The sequence below is a fragment of the Zerene cesonia genome, chromosome 5 (assembly GCF_012273895.1).
Source record: "Zerene cesonia ecotype Mississippi chromosome 5, Zerene_cesonia_1.1, whole genome shotgun sequence".
NCBI classification, from domain to species: domain Eukaryota; kingdom Metazoa; phylum Arthropoda; class Insecta; order Lepidoptera; family Pieridae; genus Zerene; species Zerene cesonia.
Window position 1 is genome coordinate 3,432,181 of NC_052106.1, and position 20,729 is coordinate 3,452,909.

The following is a 20,729-nucleotide window of genomic DNA, read 5'->3' on the forward strand; positions in this document are numbered from 1 at the left end:
TGACTTAAAAAAAGAATTATGCAATTTAGTAATAAAAAATCGAATAAACCTACATGATTCTTACTTTAGTAGTATCATATTATACGATTTTATATTTCTTAAAGTAATGAATAATTAAAAGCTTCCAAAAATTTGCAAAAGTGAGAGTGTGGTTGTATAAATTAGTACAAAATTTTGTAATAGACGACATTGAACTTTAAATTAATTTTATTCATTAAAAAAATTCCAAAATGATCGAGACACAAGAAAAAAAACTATATTTTCTTTACACATTATTGCTCCGAATAAAATTAAACTCACGCCCTCGCCCCTCTCAAACTAAGCTCCTTAGCCCCTTGGACATCAATAAAAATGTACATTTTTCAATGCTGCGTAATGGGTATGTATTTCTTTTCTGAATTCACATAATTTTGTATCCAGCTGGTTAACTCTCAAAAATTATCTTGCCTACGTGTCATGGTTACTCCTAGTACGTACTTATAAAATGGTAAAACGTGAAAGATAACTAGATACAAAGAGATCCATTTAATGCTAATTAATTTAACAAACAAATCATACGACCTCATACGATCTTCGAAAGTGAAACCAAGGTCGTATCCTACGTTACGATGACTGAATGCTTTGAAGAAGATACACGTAGCGTAATAGCTGTTGCAGATATTAAGGAATAATGGCTTGTGATGCAAACTTAATTGCACGGTTTCATGTGATACCGATAGATTAGCAATAGATACAGTGGATTTAATTGACGTGTAGTTTTATGTATTATTCTGCGGTTTAAGAAGTTAAACTTAAACCGAATATAGCTAAAACAACCAGCGAAATAATATCTAAAATTTGAACCATATTTCACGTCAATAAAAGGAAGGATATTGTACCATATTTTATGTCTCAGCTTTTGATATTTTATGTCAGAACGGGTTACCATGGAGACAACCGGCCATTAACATTTGCAGTGATAAGACCTTTAAATCCTACTAATATTATAAATGCGAAATTTTGTAAGGATGTGTGTGTGTGTGTTGCTCTTTCATTCAAAAACTACTGAACCGATTGCAATGAAATTTGGTACGTATAGGCAACTTTTTATCCCTATATTCCTACGGGATACGGACTAACGCGGGTGAAACCGCGGGGCGCAGCTAGTACTCTATAAATATGAAATTCTTGTGACACAATGTTAGTTACCATACTCTTCGGAAATGGCTGGAACGATTCTCGTGACTTTTGGTGTACATATGATATGATAGGTCTAGAGTAAGGCGAATATGTTTGCGAAGTCAGCTTGTATGTCTTTATTTGTTTATAATATTTAATTTTAATTATAACAGTGAACATATCAATCGTATCTATTTACTTAGGTAAACTCTTTGTAGTTTAATATGTAAATTTCACAATACTGTGTTTTGGAGTTTGCCCGTGATCCTATTTAATATATGCGTTACTAATGAATCCGATAAAAACAAAGTAAGTATAGAATAAACACATAAGAAATACTATAATTGAACTATATTATCGTATTTTATGAAATAAATATGCTATAATTCATGAGCTGTAATCGAGCGAATCGATTAAAGTATTATATATACTTTATTTTTACACATACTTGATATACATGCTTTTCTTTTACTACGAATACTGGTATTCTACAGATTTAAAAGATTTATATTTCGAATGCTTATAGACTAAACGTTAAATTATTTAAGGTTTACGTGGCCATCAATATGAGCTGCTTTGTTGGATTTAGGTATTGTCTTCCTTTTACATAGATACTAACGAATTAAGACTAAGTTTGTACATAAATCAAAAGATATGATAAATCCCACACACTTAATTCTAGAAAAAACCGTTATTCCATGTTGACTACTAAAATAATGATATTGCATTTTAACACTAATGTCAACAGAGCATAATAAGTAGTTTTTTAAATATTCCGAGTTTTATTTATTTAACCGTCACCAGACGTAATGAGTCAAGGTTCTCACTTTTAACTGAAGCAAAATATTTATAATTTATGGTACGACCAAGCATTATTTTTTTTTAATACTTGTTAATTTATTTATTGACATTAGTATGTTTTTAAATTAATTATCACTACATTGTATACAACAAAGTCGCATTCTCTATCCCTATGTCCCTATGTATGCTTAAATCTATAAAAGTACGCAACGGATTTTGATGTTTTTTTTTAATAGACACAGTGATTCAAGAGGAAAGTGAGATTCAAGTTTATGTGTATAATAACATCTATTAAACTAATCCCAATTTAACGCGTGCAAAGCCGCGGACAAAACCAAGTTAACTTATAAAATAACAGTTTAGTTTAGTTTAATGCACACAATTCAAAAATCTTGGAAACAAACCCAATTTAAATTTAATAACGGAAATATTCCAAATCGAAAATAATAATAAACTTCAAAGCACAAATGATCACAATGAAAAATATAATTACGCAAGCAAAATGTGTTTGGGTTAATATATTGAAAAAATATATGCTATCGCTGTCGCTTATGTCTTATACAGAACCTCAAGGCCAAATACGCCTATTATTGACCGATAGTGGAAGTAATTGGTACGATCGTGCTACTCAATGCCTTGCTACCTATATAACTACATTGTTCTTAATATATTTTAGATAGCAATCTCGTGCTCTATATTAATCGTGTCATTTATTAAGCTGTAACAAGAACTTTTTGCAAAAAACGTATTCAATTGGCTGTAATGACCATTTTGCTATTTGGTGTATTAAAAAGCTATTAATCATGTTTACATGTTGTGGTAACTAAAATTTAGGATAAAACATAGAATCAATTGGTTTTTCTATTTTATATTAGTCATAATTATTATGTTTCAGTTTGGTTTAAATAAGATTTAATTCAGTATCCAAGTTATTTAAGCATTTTAATAAGGATCAATAGTCAATACAGATACGTATTGTATATGCAGTGGGCTGGTTTACTAAAAGAATAAAGAAATATATGAAAATGCATATTTTAAAAAGTAACATACCTGAACCGCTATCGTCATAATACTCGTCGTCATCATAGTCCAATACTGCGTGTAACTGCGTCTTCCCTCCCGAGCTCCCCGTTTCTACTTTGGTGAAACCTCTCGGAGTGTCCGGAGGCGTTTGACCACTACTCCCACTATTACTAATACGTTTTCCAGCCTCATTTTGCTTTCGTGACGGTGCTGCTGTCGTTACAGAACCGAAGCTATATTTATTAACGTTTTGATTCGAATTGCCTTCGAACTTTCGACTAGAAGTTTGACCTGGTACGTTAGACGGTTGATAGGGCAAATCCGCGAATCCTGGGTAAGTTGGAATTTGACCAGCGTTCTTATCTATCCGTCTTTGCTCATAATCATAATCACCAGTGGGATCGTGTACGTATTGACCGTTGTTGTCATACTGCATGTTCATTTCTTGGACCCTTTGATTTTGTAAGGGTAAATCAAGCCTCGAATTTGGATTATATATCTGTGAATGTAATGGACTGTTAAAAGGATTATGTGGAATGTTATTTTGTCGTGGATATTGGGTAAATTGATTGGGTGGTGGAAGATATGCGGTGCCGGCGCGTTTTCTGACTTTAGGTCTTTTTGGTTGTGCTTGACTTGATGGAGGTGAGAAGGGTTCGTTTCCAGTGTATTCTGAAGCATATTGGGCTTGATGTTCTTCTGGAGAGTAAAGCAGATCATCGAGGTTCACCTGCAAAGGTGTAGGGGCTGTCGCAGCAATAGCTGGCGTCGCCGCATTAACAGCAGCTACCGTGAAATTCGTTAAGGCCATCCTTTAGCAAGTTCTTGTCATTGCTAAGTATTTCTGTATTATAATATTTTATCACAGGCTCTTCATTCACACAGTTATTTATCAAATTATTACATAAGTACTATGAAACTGCGACCACTGAATCATTTTTGAGAGAGCACAATACACTTCACTGTCCTCCACTGTTCTACCTGAAACAATAACAACAATTTTAGTTTGATACCTACATTTTCTATAAACTCTTTCAAGTTCAAATTCGCATATTCTAAAAGATCAAGTCATAAATCATTGTTTATTGTTTGCCCAGGACATTATAATTTTTTAAATGGGCAAAAAATTTACAAAATAGATGTCGCAATTGAACCAGTTCTCGTATCTCGAATACAAAACGCTTATGGTTGGTTTTCCCTCGTTTCGTGATATCCTTGCGGCTTAACAAATGGCATTCGAATTGAAAGGCCCGAGTCGTGATCATTGAATGCCGAAGTTGATGCTTTTGGGACCGAAATGAGGGAAGCCCGAATGTAGCCTTTCAATGTCCTTGTACAAATTAATAGATCTTATTTGTCATTGTATTTTTTATGCATATAACTGCTTCATACTTGCTAACAACTGACAAAAGAATTTATTTAGTACTATGTTCATATTACGATTAAACATGTTTTGTATATATGCACAGTAAATAAACAGTTGCTTCCTATTCCTGCTCCAAGAGTGTATTCGTCGGCTAGTTCTTTTCTGTACAGTTTTTTTAATTAAATCCGATTAATATTATGTGAAAGAAACTGTCTCTGAATTTTCCTTTCTTCGGGCATAAATCAAAGAACTGATTTGGATAAAATTTAGTACAAAAATGGTTTGAGACCAGAGAAAAGACATAGGATTGTCAATGTTTTCCTTCGAATACCGAAACAATGCGCAGTTGAAAACTGCTTACTAAATAAACGATAAATGATTTCTCATGTTCATAGTTCAAATAAATTTACCAAAACAAAATAAAAAAAACAAACAGAAAATTCCATAAATGAACAAGAACAATATTTCACTCCAATGTAAATTGCCAAATCGCTTAACATTTCCTCTTAATTTTCGCAGGCATTTGTAGTTAGATCGTGTTACCTTCGCACGTTTGACATGTTATAATATCATCGAAATTCATCATCACGACATGATTTCGTGAGACAAGACTATGACAATAATTAAGAAATATTTTTCAGTTACGTTATTAGCTAAGGACAACTTGTTCTTCGAATTTTTTGTTTGTATTTGTAAGAGAAAGATACACTAATTTACTATTAAAGGGAAGAACCAAATGAGAACCATTTCCTATCAGACACAAAAAGAATCACGGTTGAGAACCCACGAATTTTGTAGTCGCAAAACCATATAAAATACAATCAATTTGAGAACCTCCTTTGTTTTTGGGAACGTTAGTTAAAAATGAACTAAAAAAGGTAATGGGAACAGGCAAAGAACGGTTGTTTTGTAAGAAATGGCATAAATGCACCGTTATGTAAGTAAAGCAGTCTGCAAGACAATAGTATTGCATATTGGTAAGTCACATCGTTCTTTCAATTATTTTTATAACACTCTCGTGTTTCTCTTAGTACTTTCAATTATAAGTAGATTATAAATTAGATACTATTGCAAATGGTTTTTTTCTCTTTCTTATTACCTCTATATGATAACATATATAACTCAACGAAAATGCAGGGACAACTTAAATACTTAGTTATTATTTATTTAGACAACAAGAGGTTTTATCAAACTCAAACTCAAATTTATTCAATTAGACTTCTTGTACAGGCACTTTTGAATCGTCATAACATAGTTTTAACATTTACCACTTATCGATATTCCAAACAACTTTATATTTTGGATTTTTTTTTAATCCTGTATTGCAACTATTGTGCCAGTTACTCTGTAGTTAATTTATCGATTTTTTTTTTATTTTGTCTTCGAATCGTCTAATATGGATTCCAAAATCAATTTCAATTGATATTTTACATCCTTCAGCCATCGATAAATATGTTGATACCTATTATTTTAATCACATTGTACTGGCGTCGAACAAGCTATCGGCTTGTGGACACAAATACTTAAAACATATTTTAAGCCTGTCGTTGACACGCATTAAATATTGTAATAACACTCTTTCGAACTTACCATGTGTATTAACTACGTATTTCTATTCGAACGTAGCTTATAGTTGTCAGATTAGCATTTTATCAGTATTGAGGTTTATATTGTGTGTTTTGAATAATGCAAGCCTAAAGATATTTAATATGCGTCGAGCTTTACGCATTATTTTATTCATGCGTATTATTGTATTAGCTGTTTATTGTGGTATTATTGATGCAAACGTTAAATTTTATCCGCACATAAATTGAAATCTGTTAATTGATGATATTAAATACAACTGAATTCACCATTTGCTACACTTTTAGGCTTACGTGTAAATTAAAATGACCAATCATATTATATGAAAATATACGTCGAACAGACATTAGTTTTAAAAATTCTCCATTTTAAATTAAAAATACACTTTCTTTTATAATGTCATAAAAGAAAGTGTATTTTTAATTTAAAATGGAAATATTATATGGAATTAATGTTATTTACAAAACAATAAATTGCCTTTTGTTATATCTAAGAAGATACTGTGTTATGTTTTTATTGTTGGGTTTTTACGAAAATATTCACACGAGTACATGCTAATATCATAATGAATGAACGTTACGCAAAATTAAGCGCGTAATTTATACAAAAATTCCCAAAACACTAGGCAAAAGAACATAAACGCCTTTTTTGTGATGAACCAATTAATGCATGTGATGATAAAATTTGTTTTAATATACTTAGAAATTAATTTTCTAAATGTTAAGTATTATATTGTTATTAATATACTTATTTCGAGGTTTAAAAAATGAGTTTATTTCAATGACATTGAATGAAAGGGTGAACATGTTTTTATTATTACAAAAACGTTTAGTCGTATACGTATATAATTAGTAAGAGCTTGTTCGCTCTAGTTTTTGTCTAAACTAATTATCCTCTATCTTCCTGATCGATATAAAATTATCTTTTGTACATATATTGGTGTCAATGACTTCTCGCAATTTAGTCATTTACAAATATATTAAATGGTTAATTGTTGAACACCGACAGCTTCATAGCTGTCGGAAAAAAATATCATATACATTTTTTTTTGACCTCGGTACATATGCAAAATGGTTATTTAATACAATCTAAATAATATCAAACATACAACCAAATTCAGATTGAGTGAAATATGAGCTATTTCTTGTTTACAATTATACATAAAGCCTTTTTAAAGCAGCCCAAAGCCCCAAGGCCAAGCAGCCACACACCGATTTTCTTTACTAGAAAGTAGGTGATCAACCTTTCTTTATCTCACAGGCCTGGGGAGCTACTAAAAACTTCGTATTAATGAATAACAATTTACTAACTGTTTGCACATAACATTTATTTAGCATATATATTACATAATAACAAATAATGTACATTTCTATGACAACACGTCACACGAACTAACATAACCAAGGCTAGCACGCTTGCTCTATTAAAAGGTCAAAATTTTGAGTCCCGACCTAGGCATTCAACGAGATCTGAGGAGTTTCTAGAGATTACCAAATACAGCTATGATAACATAACAAAGTGGCTATAAAAATAATTTAGTCAGTCGACCTTGTCACTATATCTCGAGCAGTTGGAATGTAAGTGGCCATGAGGCGAGTAATTTTATTTTATATCTTTGAATAAGGGGAAACAATAAGTAAACCGCAGACGTATAATATATGTGTGGTCTTCTCCAGGTATTTGAGGATATTTCGAAATTTTTTAATTGTGATTACATACATCTCGGTCACGTACACAGACCGCATTAAATATTTCGTTTTAATGCAGAAATGTATGCGAAATACCTATCAATGACTCACCCCAGCTACGGAAATATAAAGTTTATAAATTTTAAAAGAATGTGGGTTTTTCGAACATTGACAATTTTGTACAAGAAAGGCAATTTTTTCAAACAAGTATATAGATAGTACAGAATATCTATTGTAATGAGTTATTCTTAGTTATTTTATTATTTCTGGAATAGCGAATAGCTGGAATATTATTTGCTGTTTAGTGTATATAGACTTATAGTGTTATTTAACACTGTGTATTAGTTAATGGTACAATTCAAACTCAAAAATGTGTTTATTAAACTTGACTTCGTGTAGAAGCGCTTTTGAATCGTACTGAGATACATCTTTTACTGTTTGAGGAATTTAATATATGTTTTTTTTCTATGGTAATTGAGAAATTAATCCAAATAAAATAGAATAGTGGATAAGTACTTCATATTACTATAATTATAATATTCTAAATAGAAGGATATTTACAATGTATTAATGATGAAGATTTATTACCAATAATGATAAGGATACGCTTAAACAAGGCCTTTGTAATTTATTTGAATACACTACGTTATTTAATAAATAATTATATGAACCTATAAATATTTGTGATTTCCTAAAATAGTCGGAAGTTTGCAGTGTTGGTTGAATACGAAGTTACTAATTTACTATACTAATAATTAAATCTGTATACTTTAACAAAGATCTCGTAGAAAAGCTTTCCGTATTACCATTTAATTCACAAAACCCGAAGTAATGTGAATTATTATATGAGCATAATATGTACGCATGTGTGTGTGGGTCATTCTAGCATCACATAGCCCTCGTAAGACCACTCTTATTTGAAGCTCATCCTAACCTAATTATGTCAAGCAATAATGTAATATACGAGATGATTGCGTTTAATAATCATGACGTGGAAAAGCATAACTGGTTTTATTAGACTTTAGCTCATACTAGGCAATATATACCACCCACAGCATCGTCTGCATTAAAAGGCTATAAACGTTAGTTTCTATTAGTGCATTCTGTTATTTAATAATATTAAGAATGCGAACGTGTTTTAGTATTTTTATATTTGCTCAATAGTTTATCTTTCTATCTCATATATTCAGTATTAACGTGAAAGTAAGTAAGAATGTATGGATGTATATTTTCGCGCAAAAACAGTTGATCAAATATGTATAAAATTTGGTTCAGAGATAGATTACAGTATTCATTAAACATAAGCTACCCGATACTTTTTCAGTCTGGTACCACATACGTGAAGCCTCTGGATCCAGCTATTTCTATACAGTAGACTATGTAATATTGATTTTTGGTTTAATAAATTTCATAATCATAGCTACCATGCGGATTCAAACTTTCGTTGCATTATATCACATCCATATATTATAGAAGTTTATATGAGAAATTCGAAAATAATTTCACAAAAACAACGTTAAGTGCACTTAACAATAGATAGTGATAAAATAAATGAAAACAATGATTTTTCGCACGTTCTGATATTAATATTAAAACTGAAACCAGCTCGTGAGGTAATTATATATGATTGTATACATTTATACAGTCGCGAAAGTGTGATAGCAAATACGTCAGATAAAACACATTGTACAATAGTTATTGAATATTCAAACACAAGTTACGTAAATTCACGTAAACATAACATTGTTTGTGCCACAAATGAAAAGGATCAATACAGCGGTTTTTGTATTGAGTTATTGTTCAGTTAAAATATTATGTATCTGGTTATCGTTTTTCGTTAGAACAATTTTTCCCTAGTGAGAACTAGTTGTAACTAAATGTGTTTGTAAAAACTAGAATATACTATCTGTTTAAAACAAAACTGTATTTTATACTATGAGTTTTTTTTTTCTAATTTAACAATATTATCAGCTGTCTATATGACTATATACACTTTAGTGTATAATTATGCGAAGAAATAAAACCTCAATTAACTTTAATTTTTTATTTATAAAACTAACAAAGTAACAAAGGCAAGATTGGTCACAAGCAGTTTTAACTAGATAAAACGCGTTATAGCCTATACGTTAAAAGGATTTCAACAGTCACATATCAAAGGGAATTTCATAGTTTTTATAGATGACGTTTTATCAAAACAAAAAGGGAATATATTGAATTACATAAACATTCTTATTAACACCTCCATTCCAAAATAATAAGGCCGCAGCCTGACCTTTTCACTACACCACGCTACTAAATATATACCGAAAGGATTAATTACTAAAAGAAAGCTGATTTATACTTGTTGTTTTAAAAGTTTCCTCGACTGACATTTGATGATGTCAACGACATAGTAAGGTTATGCGGAAAAGATGTCACAATGCAATATCGAGTGCTAATTAAAACTAAACGAAACTCCACTACAACAGGCTTTCGATTTATTCAATACATTTGGAATTATGTGTGAAAAAAGCGCCTTGTAAAAAATAACGTAATAGCCTAGAAAGTCAGTACATTTGGGTAATACGTCTTCATTTTGTTGTGAGTTTAGTAGGGCCAACAACCATTTTTTTCAATTTATATCAAGTACAAGCTATCTGTCCACAACGTCTTCGTACGCGTTGTCAGAGGAAACGATAAAAGATCCTGGGCTACTATCAAATTTCCGTTACCCGTTACTGGGATAAGAAATAGTTTTTCTTCCTCGCCTCTCAAATTATCTTTGTACTAAAAAAAATACAAATCGGCTATGTGGTTTAGGCGTGAATTGGCAGACAATTAGACACATTTCTGTCGCATTTATAATATAAGTAGGGATTAATATAGAAAAGGACGAAGACAGAATATAAATTAACTGAAATATACTTTTGGATTATTCAAATTTCAAAATTCAGTACAATAAAACTTTGCGTATAAATGATATTTTTGTAGAAAGTAGAAAAAAGTATGAAAAGAATAATCCTTGAATTTAATTATTTATGATAAAGTCTATTTATTACTGTAGTGAATAAAATACAAAACCATAAATGACAGTCAGTGTTCATAAAGGAATAATTCCTTCGTTATTATTTAAACAACCGTAGTAATAAAGCTATAAAATTAATACCCGATTCCTGAATTTTATTGGTAATATAATTTGTATAATATATAAGCAATATGAAATTTATCTTTGTCTCTCAAAATGGTAATATTGGAAACTAAATATCAGCTCGATGCCTATTAATATTACTGTTATTACATATTGGTACATAACATATAAATTAACTAACATATTCTTGTACACATATTCACAAAATATTTTTATTTATATAATCAGTAGCATTTGCTACGCTAGAATTATTTATTTAATATGAAAATCTTTTTTTCAAGTTTCACATATGAAATCGTGATCAACATTTCTCACTCACGGATTTTGTAATTATATTGTACGATGTCTGTCTGCATACATTCGTACAATATACGAATGTAGTAGAAAACATTTGGAAATGGTATTAGATTTACGTCAGAACTTTTCCCACCACATCCCTATACCAGTATTATACATTTTATTTATTAATAGTACATAACCTTTAACGGATTTTAAACGATTTATTCATTATATTTATATTGCGTGGTCACGGGGAGACTGTCTCCCCGTGACCACGCAATATAAATATAAAGCCGCTGTAAAGTGTTCGAAACGTCGGGTTAATAATATAATGAATAAATCGCGTTTAAAATCCGTTGAAAAGTTTTTAATTTCTAAAGGTTATGTACTATTCTTAACACGACGCAAAATTAAATGTACAATGTTATGCTATCTGTGGTATACTACATTGATACGCCATACCACAATCATTTGAATAAAAATAATCGTAGGTATTTTTAGATAACGCCGTGAGGAGTTTTAACTCGTTTCTGTGTCACACTTACTTCATTAATTTTTATGCATATTACGTGTAATTTTAAGTGATCGCTTGCCTAAATTATTAAGAAATTATTCCGTATGTGGTAATGTCTGAAGAAATTATTTAATTGATAGATAAAATAACTCGCTTTGCCACAACCAATAGCTTGTTAGCTGAAGAGCTTTTATTTTATTTTGAATCGGCTTCAATAAAGAAGGAAGCTATCAATTTGATTGTATTTTTTGTGAATGAACTGATTTTTTATGATTCTATTTTTAACCGCTATGATATAAAAAAATATCTATTTTCTATGAAAGCTGATTCTTGCCATGTGGTACCAAATCTGGTCTAGTATCTATGTCTGGTATTATTTTGTTTAGTTTATGCCACCTTAGATTAGGAACGACGATAACCATTATCTGTTTCTCTGTTTTAATACAATATAGGATTTAATATCTAGTACCTACCCTACCTACCTAGCCGGATATTTCATGAATTGTGGCGAAAATCATATGCAATAACAGTCCAGCAATTAAAATGATCCGTAATAATAACAAATACAAAAAATAATAAAAAATACGAAATGCTGTATTTCTAATATTATTATGGTTAATTATATTTTATTAACAGTCATTCTTCAAGTGAAAGAAAGTGAAAAAATAATAATTTACCAAACACCATATATATCATATAAAGCTTAAGCAGAGTGATCAATTTAATATCTTATTTTTCCATATAATAAAATAAACTATATCATTAAATTATACTCAAAGCCTATAAAGTTATAAATAGAATTTATATAGCTTTAGTCCATAAAACGAATATTTCAGTCTTATAATTACGATCCTATTGAAAATTCTAAATGTCCTTTTAAACATAAATACCATAAATCTATTAAATATATAGTAAGATATAACTTACAACGAAAATTATGTGCAATTTTATAAATATTTTTTATAACACGATCCTACTAATATTATAAATCCGAAATCTTGTAAGGATGTGTGTGTTTGTTGCTCTTTCACGCAAATTGAATGAAATTTGGTACGTAGACAGCTGGACAACTGGAATAACATATAAGCAACTCTTTATCCCGATATTCCTACGGGATACTTACACGGGTCTTGCATAAAACAAAAGTTTAAAAAGCGTGTATTAAAACCACTTCACAACTTTTCTTATCTTTTTATTAGTAATATGTTTCCTTTAATTATTAATTAATTTATTTTTTACCCTTCAATTCATTTTCCTTTATCTTCTAATTAATCTATGTGAAAAGGCGACGTTGCCAAACGTATGAGAAAGAATTAAACGCGTGTACGGTAACATCAAAAAACATATTATCCGATTAATTCTAATAAATCGCGTTTTTACCTTTATGCTATTTATATGATTATTCAGTAAAAAGACAAACGAAGAAAAAATCGAAGTAAAATTTTAGAAATAAGAAGCCAAGTGGAAACTTTATTCAGATTTTTATTTTAAATTAACTAATAATGCAACTTTTTTAAAGAACTCTTATTATTCTCATGTAATATAGACATTTTAAGATGATTTATAAATTCTTTGACATTATGTTTCATTGATTTATATGTGCAGTTTTCGGTCCTAGGTTTAGGTATGCATATGAAGTTCGTAATACGACTAGACCTACGTGTACATTTTAAATAATTTATGATATGTTACATAATGATAACTGAATTAATAGTTTTAAAAGAACGTTCTTATAACTAAGATAGACAATAAATAAACGGAGGGTACATAAAACAGCAGGTAGTTGCTTATTGCATGTCAATTCAAATACGAAACACAATTAAAAACATCAAGTTTGCCAATACTAAAAAACTATTTTTGATGGAAGTAATTTTGTTGTATCATCGTAGCAGATTTTGCAAAACCTACCTTTTAATTATAGTGTTTCAATAATTAGTAGGTATTAATTATTTCGATAAATTACTATTTTCATAATATAAGTTACAGTCATAAATATGTTGTTACGAATTGTAAAACTATAATTTTTTTTAAATAATTCTTTACCTACTTTCCAAGATTATTGTTAAATAACACAATTTTTAATTTATTCACGACTTGTTTCGATTAATCATCACATCACATCATCAGGTAAACTAAACCGGTCGTAAATATATTGAAAATGTATAATTTATCGCAAATAAATAATCGAAAGTGTCTGAAGTCATCTATATTAAAACATTTTAACGAACACTTTAACAAATATTAGATGAAATTAAAGTCAAACATTCACTAAACTGTTTGCCGTTTCTTTCAACCTATGTACTATATGAAAGTGCAATATAAATCAATTTAATTATTTCAAGCACCTAATTTCAATTAAGGAGTCCACAATGGACTTAGGCTTGGCTTTAGGACGCGCTCTGCTCCATAAATCAGACAGTCGATATGTGAGATAAAGGTCATCCTAGTAAATGTCCAAGTATATCTCTGTCTTATATCTTAAAACGTCATTGATACATAATATTTACGTAGACGTCGTCTAGGCTGTGATCTCATGACATAACACGATTCTGTTTGTTTCGAATTATCGACTATTATTGTTGATGTTATGTTTGTTTTAAATTGTTTATGGTACTGTGAAACATCTCTAGATTGTAACATTTATAGATTGTCTATTTAAACATTATAGAACATGCTTTAAAATCAATTTATACACGTATCTTTACACAAACTTTTTGAGCGTTTGTAATATATAATATATTCAATCAATTAAACGAAGCGGACAGTTAAAACAAAAAAGTGCCGTGTTGTTTGACGCAATAACTCTCATAGATATTAATAAATTAGATAAATTGCTATAATTATTTGCAAAAAACATTTCTCTCACATGTCGAGTGAGGATAGAAAACGTTACGTAAAATTTACGTAAATTTTTCACCTTGAATGCTGAATAACAAATGTCACACTCAATAAACAGATATCGTAAATCTGCTTGTCTTTATATTTTTTACGATATAATCGTAATTTCACACGCTTCTGTAAAATACGATATAACTATATGTATATTAAGAAAATGTGTAAAAAAATTGCCAAATATAAAACAGAATTACCTGTTTCGTTCCAGAATCCAAAAAAAGCCTTCAATAAATCCACAGATTATATAAACAAATGAATAAAACTTTAACGTGAGCGCCGTTCCAAATGACGTTAAGCAATCGGCACACGTGTAAACATCGTGCGACTTACGCGGTTACTGATCGAATGCTGTTTGCTGTAGCATGTACCTTTTACCAAGTTGACAGTCAGTGTCACCAGCACTATTAAATCATTTAAATGTTACATTAATTGTAATAAACTTCCGATGATGCGTGGAATTTAATATATGTATCACGGAGATAACCACGGGCGTCCCGGAATCTGTCCATTTTGTCATGTCACGGCACGGATTTTTTATCTTTTCCCGGATCAAATCGTATCCGTGCTAGATAAAGATTAATATGTATCGAGAGCATGGATTTCCCCATTCTTTCCAAGTGTGACTTGAAGCAGGACTTTAAAAACGCGGAATTGTTGCTTTAGTAATTGAGATGAATATATGCATTGGGTGGAATCATACACAATAATTAAAATATGGCATAAACGGCGATATATATTTATAAATTGTTTAATTTAATTTATGTTCGATTTGAATGATAATGGATTCTATTAATTATTTCAAGCAACAAATACAGTTCTGTATAGTAGGGTATTAGAAGAAAAGATACGTTAGTGTAAAAAAAAAAGAAAAAATATATTGAGATTGCAAATGATCATGGGTGGTGGTGATCGCTTACTATCAGGCGAACCACCAGCTCCATTGTCCGCTCTAACAAAAAAAATGTAAATGTATGTCCAGAACATGATTATAAAAGTTATTTAAAAGATCCTTTCGATTCCGCTTCTGTAACAAAAAAAAAGGTCGAAAATACACCAAAAAGCTTAAACAGGAAAAAAAGTTAAGTAAAAAAGCCTAATTTATAAGTCTAACAGCTATTCTGTCGTATCCTACTAACATTATAAGGGCCTTCTGTGTCCTGCCGGACTTTTTTTTTTGCCGGGAATTTAACCCAAGATTCAACTTGATCTGCTAGTAGAAAAATGATCCCCACTAATCCCCACTAATATTATAAATGCGAAAGTAACTCTGTCTGTCAGTCTGTCTGTTACACTTTCACGCCTAAACCACTGAACCGATTTTGATGAATTTTGGTATGAAGATAGAACTGACCTTGGGAAAGGACATATGATACTTTTTATCTCGAAAAAAGGGTAGAAGGGATTGAAATAGGGGATGAAAGCTATATAACCGAATTCCACGCGGGTGGAACCGCGGGCGGGAAGCTAGTATTTAATAATAAAGATCTATAATAATAAAGCTATGACATAGCCATACTAATATTAGCTTTAATATTAATTTCAAAATTAATGTGTCGTAACGTAATAAACGCAATTAGTAATCGATAAATTAAATATGCATTACTTGGCGGCTCATCAAAAATATCTTGACGTATTATGTAAGATAATTATCTCTTTCAAAACTTGTTAAGTGCAAAATCTCCAAAGGGTTCCGTAGGAATAATTAAAAACACTTCATTTATATATTTGTATAGAATATGCTGATTTATGACGTTACTTTCTTGAACAACCCTCTCTGCACAAACTGAAATCTATCTTCGATTAGAAAACATACAATGAAAAATATCAGCACATAATTTAAAGTTTTCACCTTAAGCAATAGTTTTTTTTATACGTCGTTATATCGCGTCTAGCCTGTTTTCAGATATTCTATATTATATACTGTTAATCAGAGGATAAAATAAATAACTTATTACCTGTATAAAATATTAAATCATTTCAGTGGTACTTTTGAGTTTTCCACTTTACTACTGGTTCAATCGGTTGATGAATTATGATGCAAATAAATTAACTTATCGAATAGAAACCGGCATTAATTCATTCGGCCACGTGTGACATCTGCCCGACCGCAATTGCTCTCACATATATTTGAAATTCTAACCATTCTACACTAATTCTAATTTATAAATTTTGTAGTAAATAAACTCAAAAAACAGTACGGTATGTTATGATAGAATTGTTTTTATAAAAAAAACTGTACGTACATTACGTGTTCAGTAAAAGAACTGTATGCCATAAAATCAATTTCGATACGCTAATATTGCCTATTGTATAGAGAGACAAGACAACAAAGTTTAACTACCTGTTTCAGGGTTGTCGCAAATAAAAGAAAATTTTTAAATATAAATCGTATAAAATAAAATATGATAACTTTAAAGGAATTCACTACTTTAAAGGATATACTTATTTTTATAATATACTAGCTGCGCCCCGCGGTTTCACCCGCCTAAGTCCGTATCCCGTAGGTATATCGGGATAAAAAGTTGCCTGTATGTTATTCCAGTTATTCAGCTGTCTACGTACCAAATTTCATTGCAATCGGTTCAGAAGTTTTTGCGTGAAAGAGCAACAAACACGCACACATATTTTCAAACTTTCGCATTTATAATATTAGTAGGATGAAATGAAATGATTTCAAAATCCATTTTAAAGCTTTGCTTTTGTTAAAGAATTAATGTGTTTCCATATTATTGTAGTTAATCGAGGCATTTATAAATGTATACATTAATTGATATTTGTAATGATACAAATGCTAATGTTTATTGTATATTCGTGATGGTGACCAATTCTATCTTAGACAACGAATAAATTGCATTATTTATTCGTAGAAACTTTTACAAATAAAGTTAAAGGTCCACCGCCATCACATTACATATAATAAGTAACATAGTCTATACGTTTTTTTTATTTATAAGTTGTTTTTTTATTACATTTGGTTGTGATTCTTGCTTTATTCAACCTGTTATAGCAAATTTATTACGTCAATAAAAGACAATTGTTATGTTTAAAAAATGTTATTAATAAATAGTACCAACCCTTACGTAAACCAACTGTCGTCTAATAATATCCGCGATACAGCTACGTGACATCGGAAAAACCGTACAAAATGTGAATCGTTATTATGAACGGTTGACTATCAATTTTAATGTTTCGGTGACAAATATTTGTTAAATAAACCAAAAATTGGCATGTAAATGCTTATAAATTGCTTACTAAGTTTGTGTTATTAATCCATACACTATCTGTCCGCCTGTTTGTTTTTTACATCGGAACCGCTGAACTGATTTTTGTTGAATGTTTATTTTGTAGATATTAGATACTAGCTGCGCCCCGCGGTTTCACCCGCGTAAGTCCGTATCCCGTAGAAAAATGGGGATAAAAAGTTGCCTATGTGTTATTTCAGTTGTCCACCTGTATCGTACCAAATTTCATTGCAATCGGTTTAGTAGTTTTTGCGTGAAAGAGCAACAAACAAACACACGTCCTTACAAACTTTCGCATTTATAATATTAGTAGGATTATATTTGGTTCTGTTATATAGATTGATAAGCTTATTTCTATCCGGACATAACACAAAATAAGCGAGGTTCACTGTAACCTACTAAAATAGATAGATATTGTAAAAAATGTAAAATTATTTTATATTATATTATAGCAAGAGGATTTCTGGCATTTGCTCATGAAGCTATTATTAAAGTATCACGTAATAAACCAGTAGCACAGGCCTTGTCAAAGTTTTTGTGGTACAATTATTGTAGCTTAGCCGACAATTAGGTCATAGTTCGATCTTCAACATATTCGTCATCAAATTATTCATCCTAATTACTTTATTTATAGAATTATTTAGAGTTACGCCACAGCGAAAACCCATATATTTTTAATCTTCTAAGAGTATTCCATCTTAGAATCATACCGATAATAGATTTATGTGAAAGAATATGAACGATATCTAGATTTCTTCTTCTTGATAGATGTATAGAAAAGATGTAATAAAAAAACCCATTACCACTTCTTTCTTCTTACGTGCACACTATTTAATTAAAAGTTTCTCATATCAAGATAACCACTGCTTTATTTATAGTTTACAAAATGTAATTAATCAATCAAGTTACTATCTACGCCAACTAATGTTTTAAACTTACACCGTAACAAAAACGTCAAATGGCGTTATACAGAAAATGAATATCAACTATGTTACACAATGCTTCTATTCAACGAGTAATTAATAAATCTAAAAATTCCTAATATGCAAATTAATAACGCGTAGTTAATCACGATTTCCTTTAATCAAGAGCTCACGTTGTTAAGTAAGTACCAGCAAGTTAATTTGTAAAACAATAGGGCATTATAATAAGCAAATACAATCTAGCTAGTCACATATCCACAGACTACCGAAGCTTTATATGTTTACTGGATAAAAATCAAAGATGCCAATTGTTTCTATTAGATAATTCACTATTCTGTACATGCAAATGATTGTATTGTGCTTGGGATTTCCTTACTTCCGTTATTGACGGGGTTTTCTTATAGCTTCATTTGATCCGCTCCGTAAACCGGAGATATTTTTTTATTTGCATTTGAATAATGTTTGCAATTGCCTAAATTAGAACTTAATGTGTATTTGGCGGTTGAATTGTGATCTCATATTTAGTCATCTGCATATATTTAACTTGTTGATGAATTGGTATTAATATGATTTTTTGTAAATTTAACGTGACGATAATACCTATCTAGTTTGTACATTTTAAAAGGAGCATTCATTAATATTATTATTACAAGTTAATGTATATAGTGTAAGTATAAATTTGATATTCTTAATAGAATTCTATTTTTGCCGACGGTTATTTACATTTAGTAGTCAATTAATCCGTTATAACATTCATAATCGAAGAGTGAACAGACCCTAAGAATCTCTCTCTCATTCAGCATGCACCTAAAAGTTCAATTTTTAATCGTATTTCACTGACTAGCATAAAAAATAATATCCAAGCTTAATTATCTATAAATAAACAGAGCTCTGTTATGTAATTTCTTAGTTGATATCAATTCGCCGCAACTACAGTTTTTACCGGACAACGTTTATGTTTATTTATAGAATTCGTAATGTATACAAAAAAAAAATTGAATGGAATGGAATCAATTTTTGTGAACGGGTTAAATTACGTAGGAACGCATCTCTTTGGCACTGAAATAACGCACATGAATCGTGCTCGACTTCCACATTTAAAGTTGATATATGACCTTCCGAAATGCCCCTTTTATGATTTTACTTCGTTGGAAAAATATAAATAAAAAGGTATTACATATACTGATAGCATTTTTTTATTAACAAGGTTCTATATTTTTATATGACATGTTTTAATGACTTTATTTATCAGATATTAATTAATTGCAAATGGTTTTTATATTACGACTACTTTGCAATAAATGTTCACTGTGGGATATAAAATAAACTGTCTTTTAAATAGTATTTTCTTCATAGTATTTTTAAATTAAGGTATAGATGATAGCATAATATCCCTTCCCTTTGGATATCTGTTCGAAATAGACGTGTATATTGTTAAATTTAAATTAAAGAAATAATTAATAATTAAAGTAATTCAGTGTGAAATAATAGGAGTGCATAAAACTAAAGACTTATTCTTTCAAGTGAGGTGCAATCGGCATGTCTATGTAAGTTATCTATTCGGGGGTCTCGCTTAACTGGACGGAATGCCTATCTGTATGAAATCGTCGATCGCCGACCATAATTCAAGACCTCTCCGCATCTAATGCATAAACAATAATTGTTCGAGTCTCCTTCATTCTATGTTAGCCTAGTACATTTGTAATTTCGTTAGATTTAATATTTTAATAAATGAAAAAAGCAAGATAATATAAATAAATAAGTAAAATAGATACATACACCTACAAATTTATGATATCCTGGTTTAAGAGTGCTTAATTTGGATATTTCTATATAGCAAAAATGCCGCTAAAACGTACTCCTCCAAAAACAAAACAGATGATTAACATTACATCCGAGAACATTTCATCAGCCGCGACTGACACAGAGACAGAGGGCGCCACTTGTAATATAAAGCAAAAAGCCCGTATTCGTAAAAGGCAACATGACGACGAACTGTCTTTATTTATGACGGAAATGAAAAAAACTTTTGATGAATTTAAAGAAAGCGTTATGTTGGATCTTCATCGGAGTCTGAACGAATTCAAAAAAGAACAGGAGAAAAAGTTTTCTGAATTGAATAGTACTGT

At 30.3% G+C, this 20,729-nt stretch overlaps 1 protein-coding gene across 1 annotated transcript in view; it reads right to left on the bottom strand.

The window, feature by feature from the left end:
• LOC119840246 (protein spaetzle 3) overlaps positions 1–14,825 on the bottom strand; it is a 30,216-nt gene extending 15,391 nt beyond the window's left edge. The window contains exons 1-2 of the mRNA XM_038366761.1: positions 14,630–14,825; positions 3,010–3,963 (exon numbers count right to left, since the gene is read on the bottom strand). Of these exons, the coding sequence (XP_038222689.1) occupies positions 3,010–3,793 (784 nt within the window). The 5' untranslated portion in view covers positions 3,794–3,963; positions 14,630–14,825. The remainder of the gene's footprint in view (positions 1–3,009; positions 3,964–14,629) is intronic.
• Between the last annotated feature and the right edge of the window lie 5,904 nt (positions 14,826–20,729).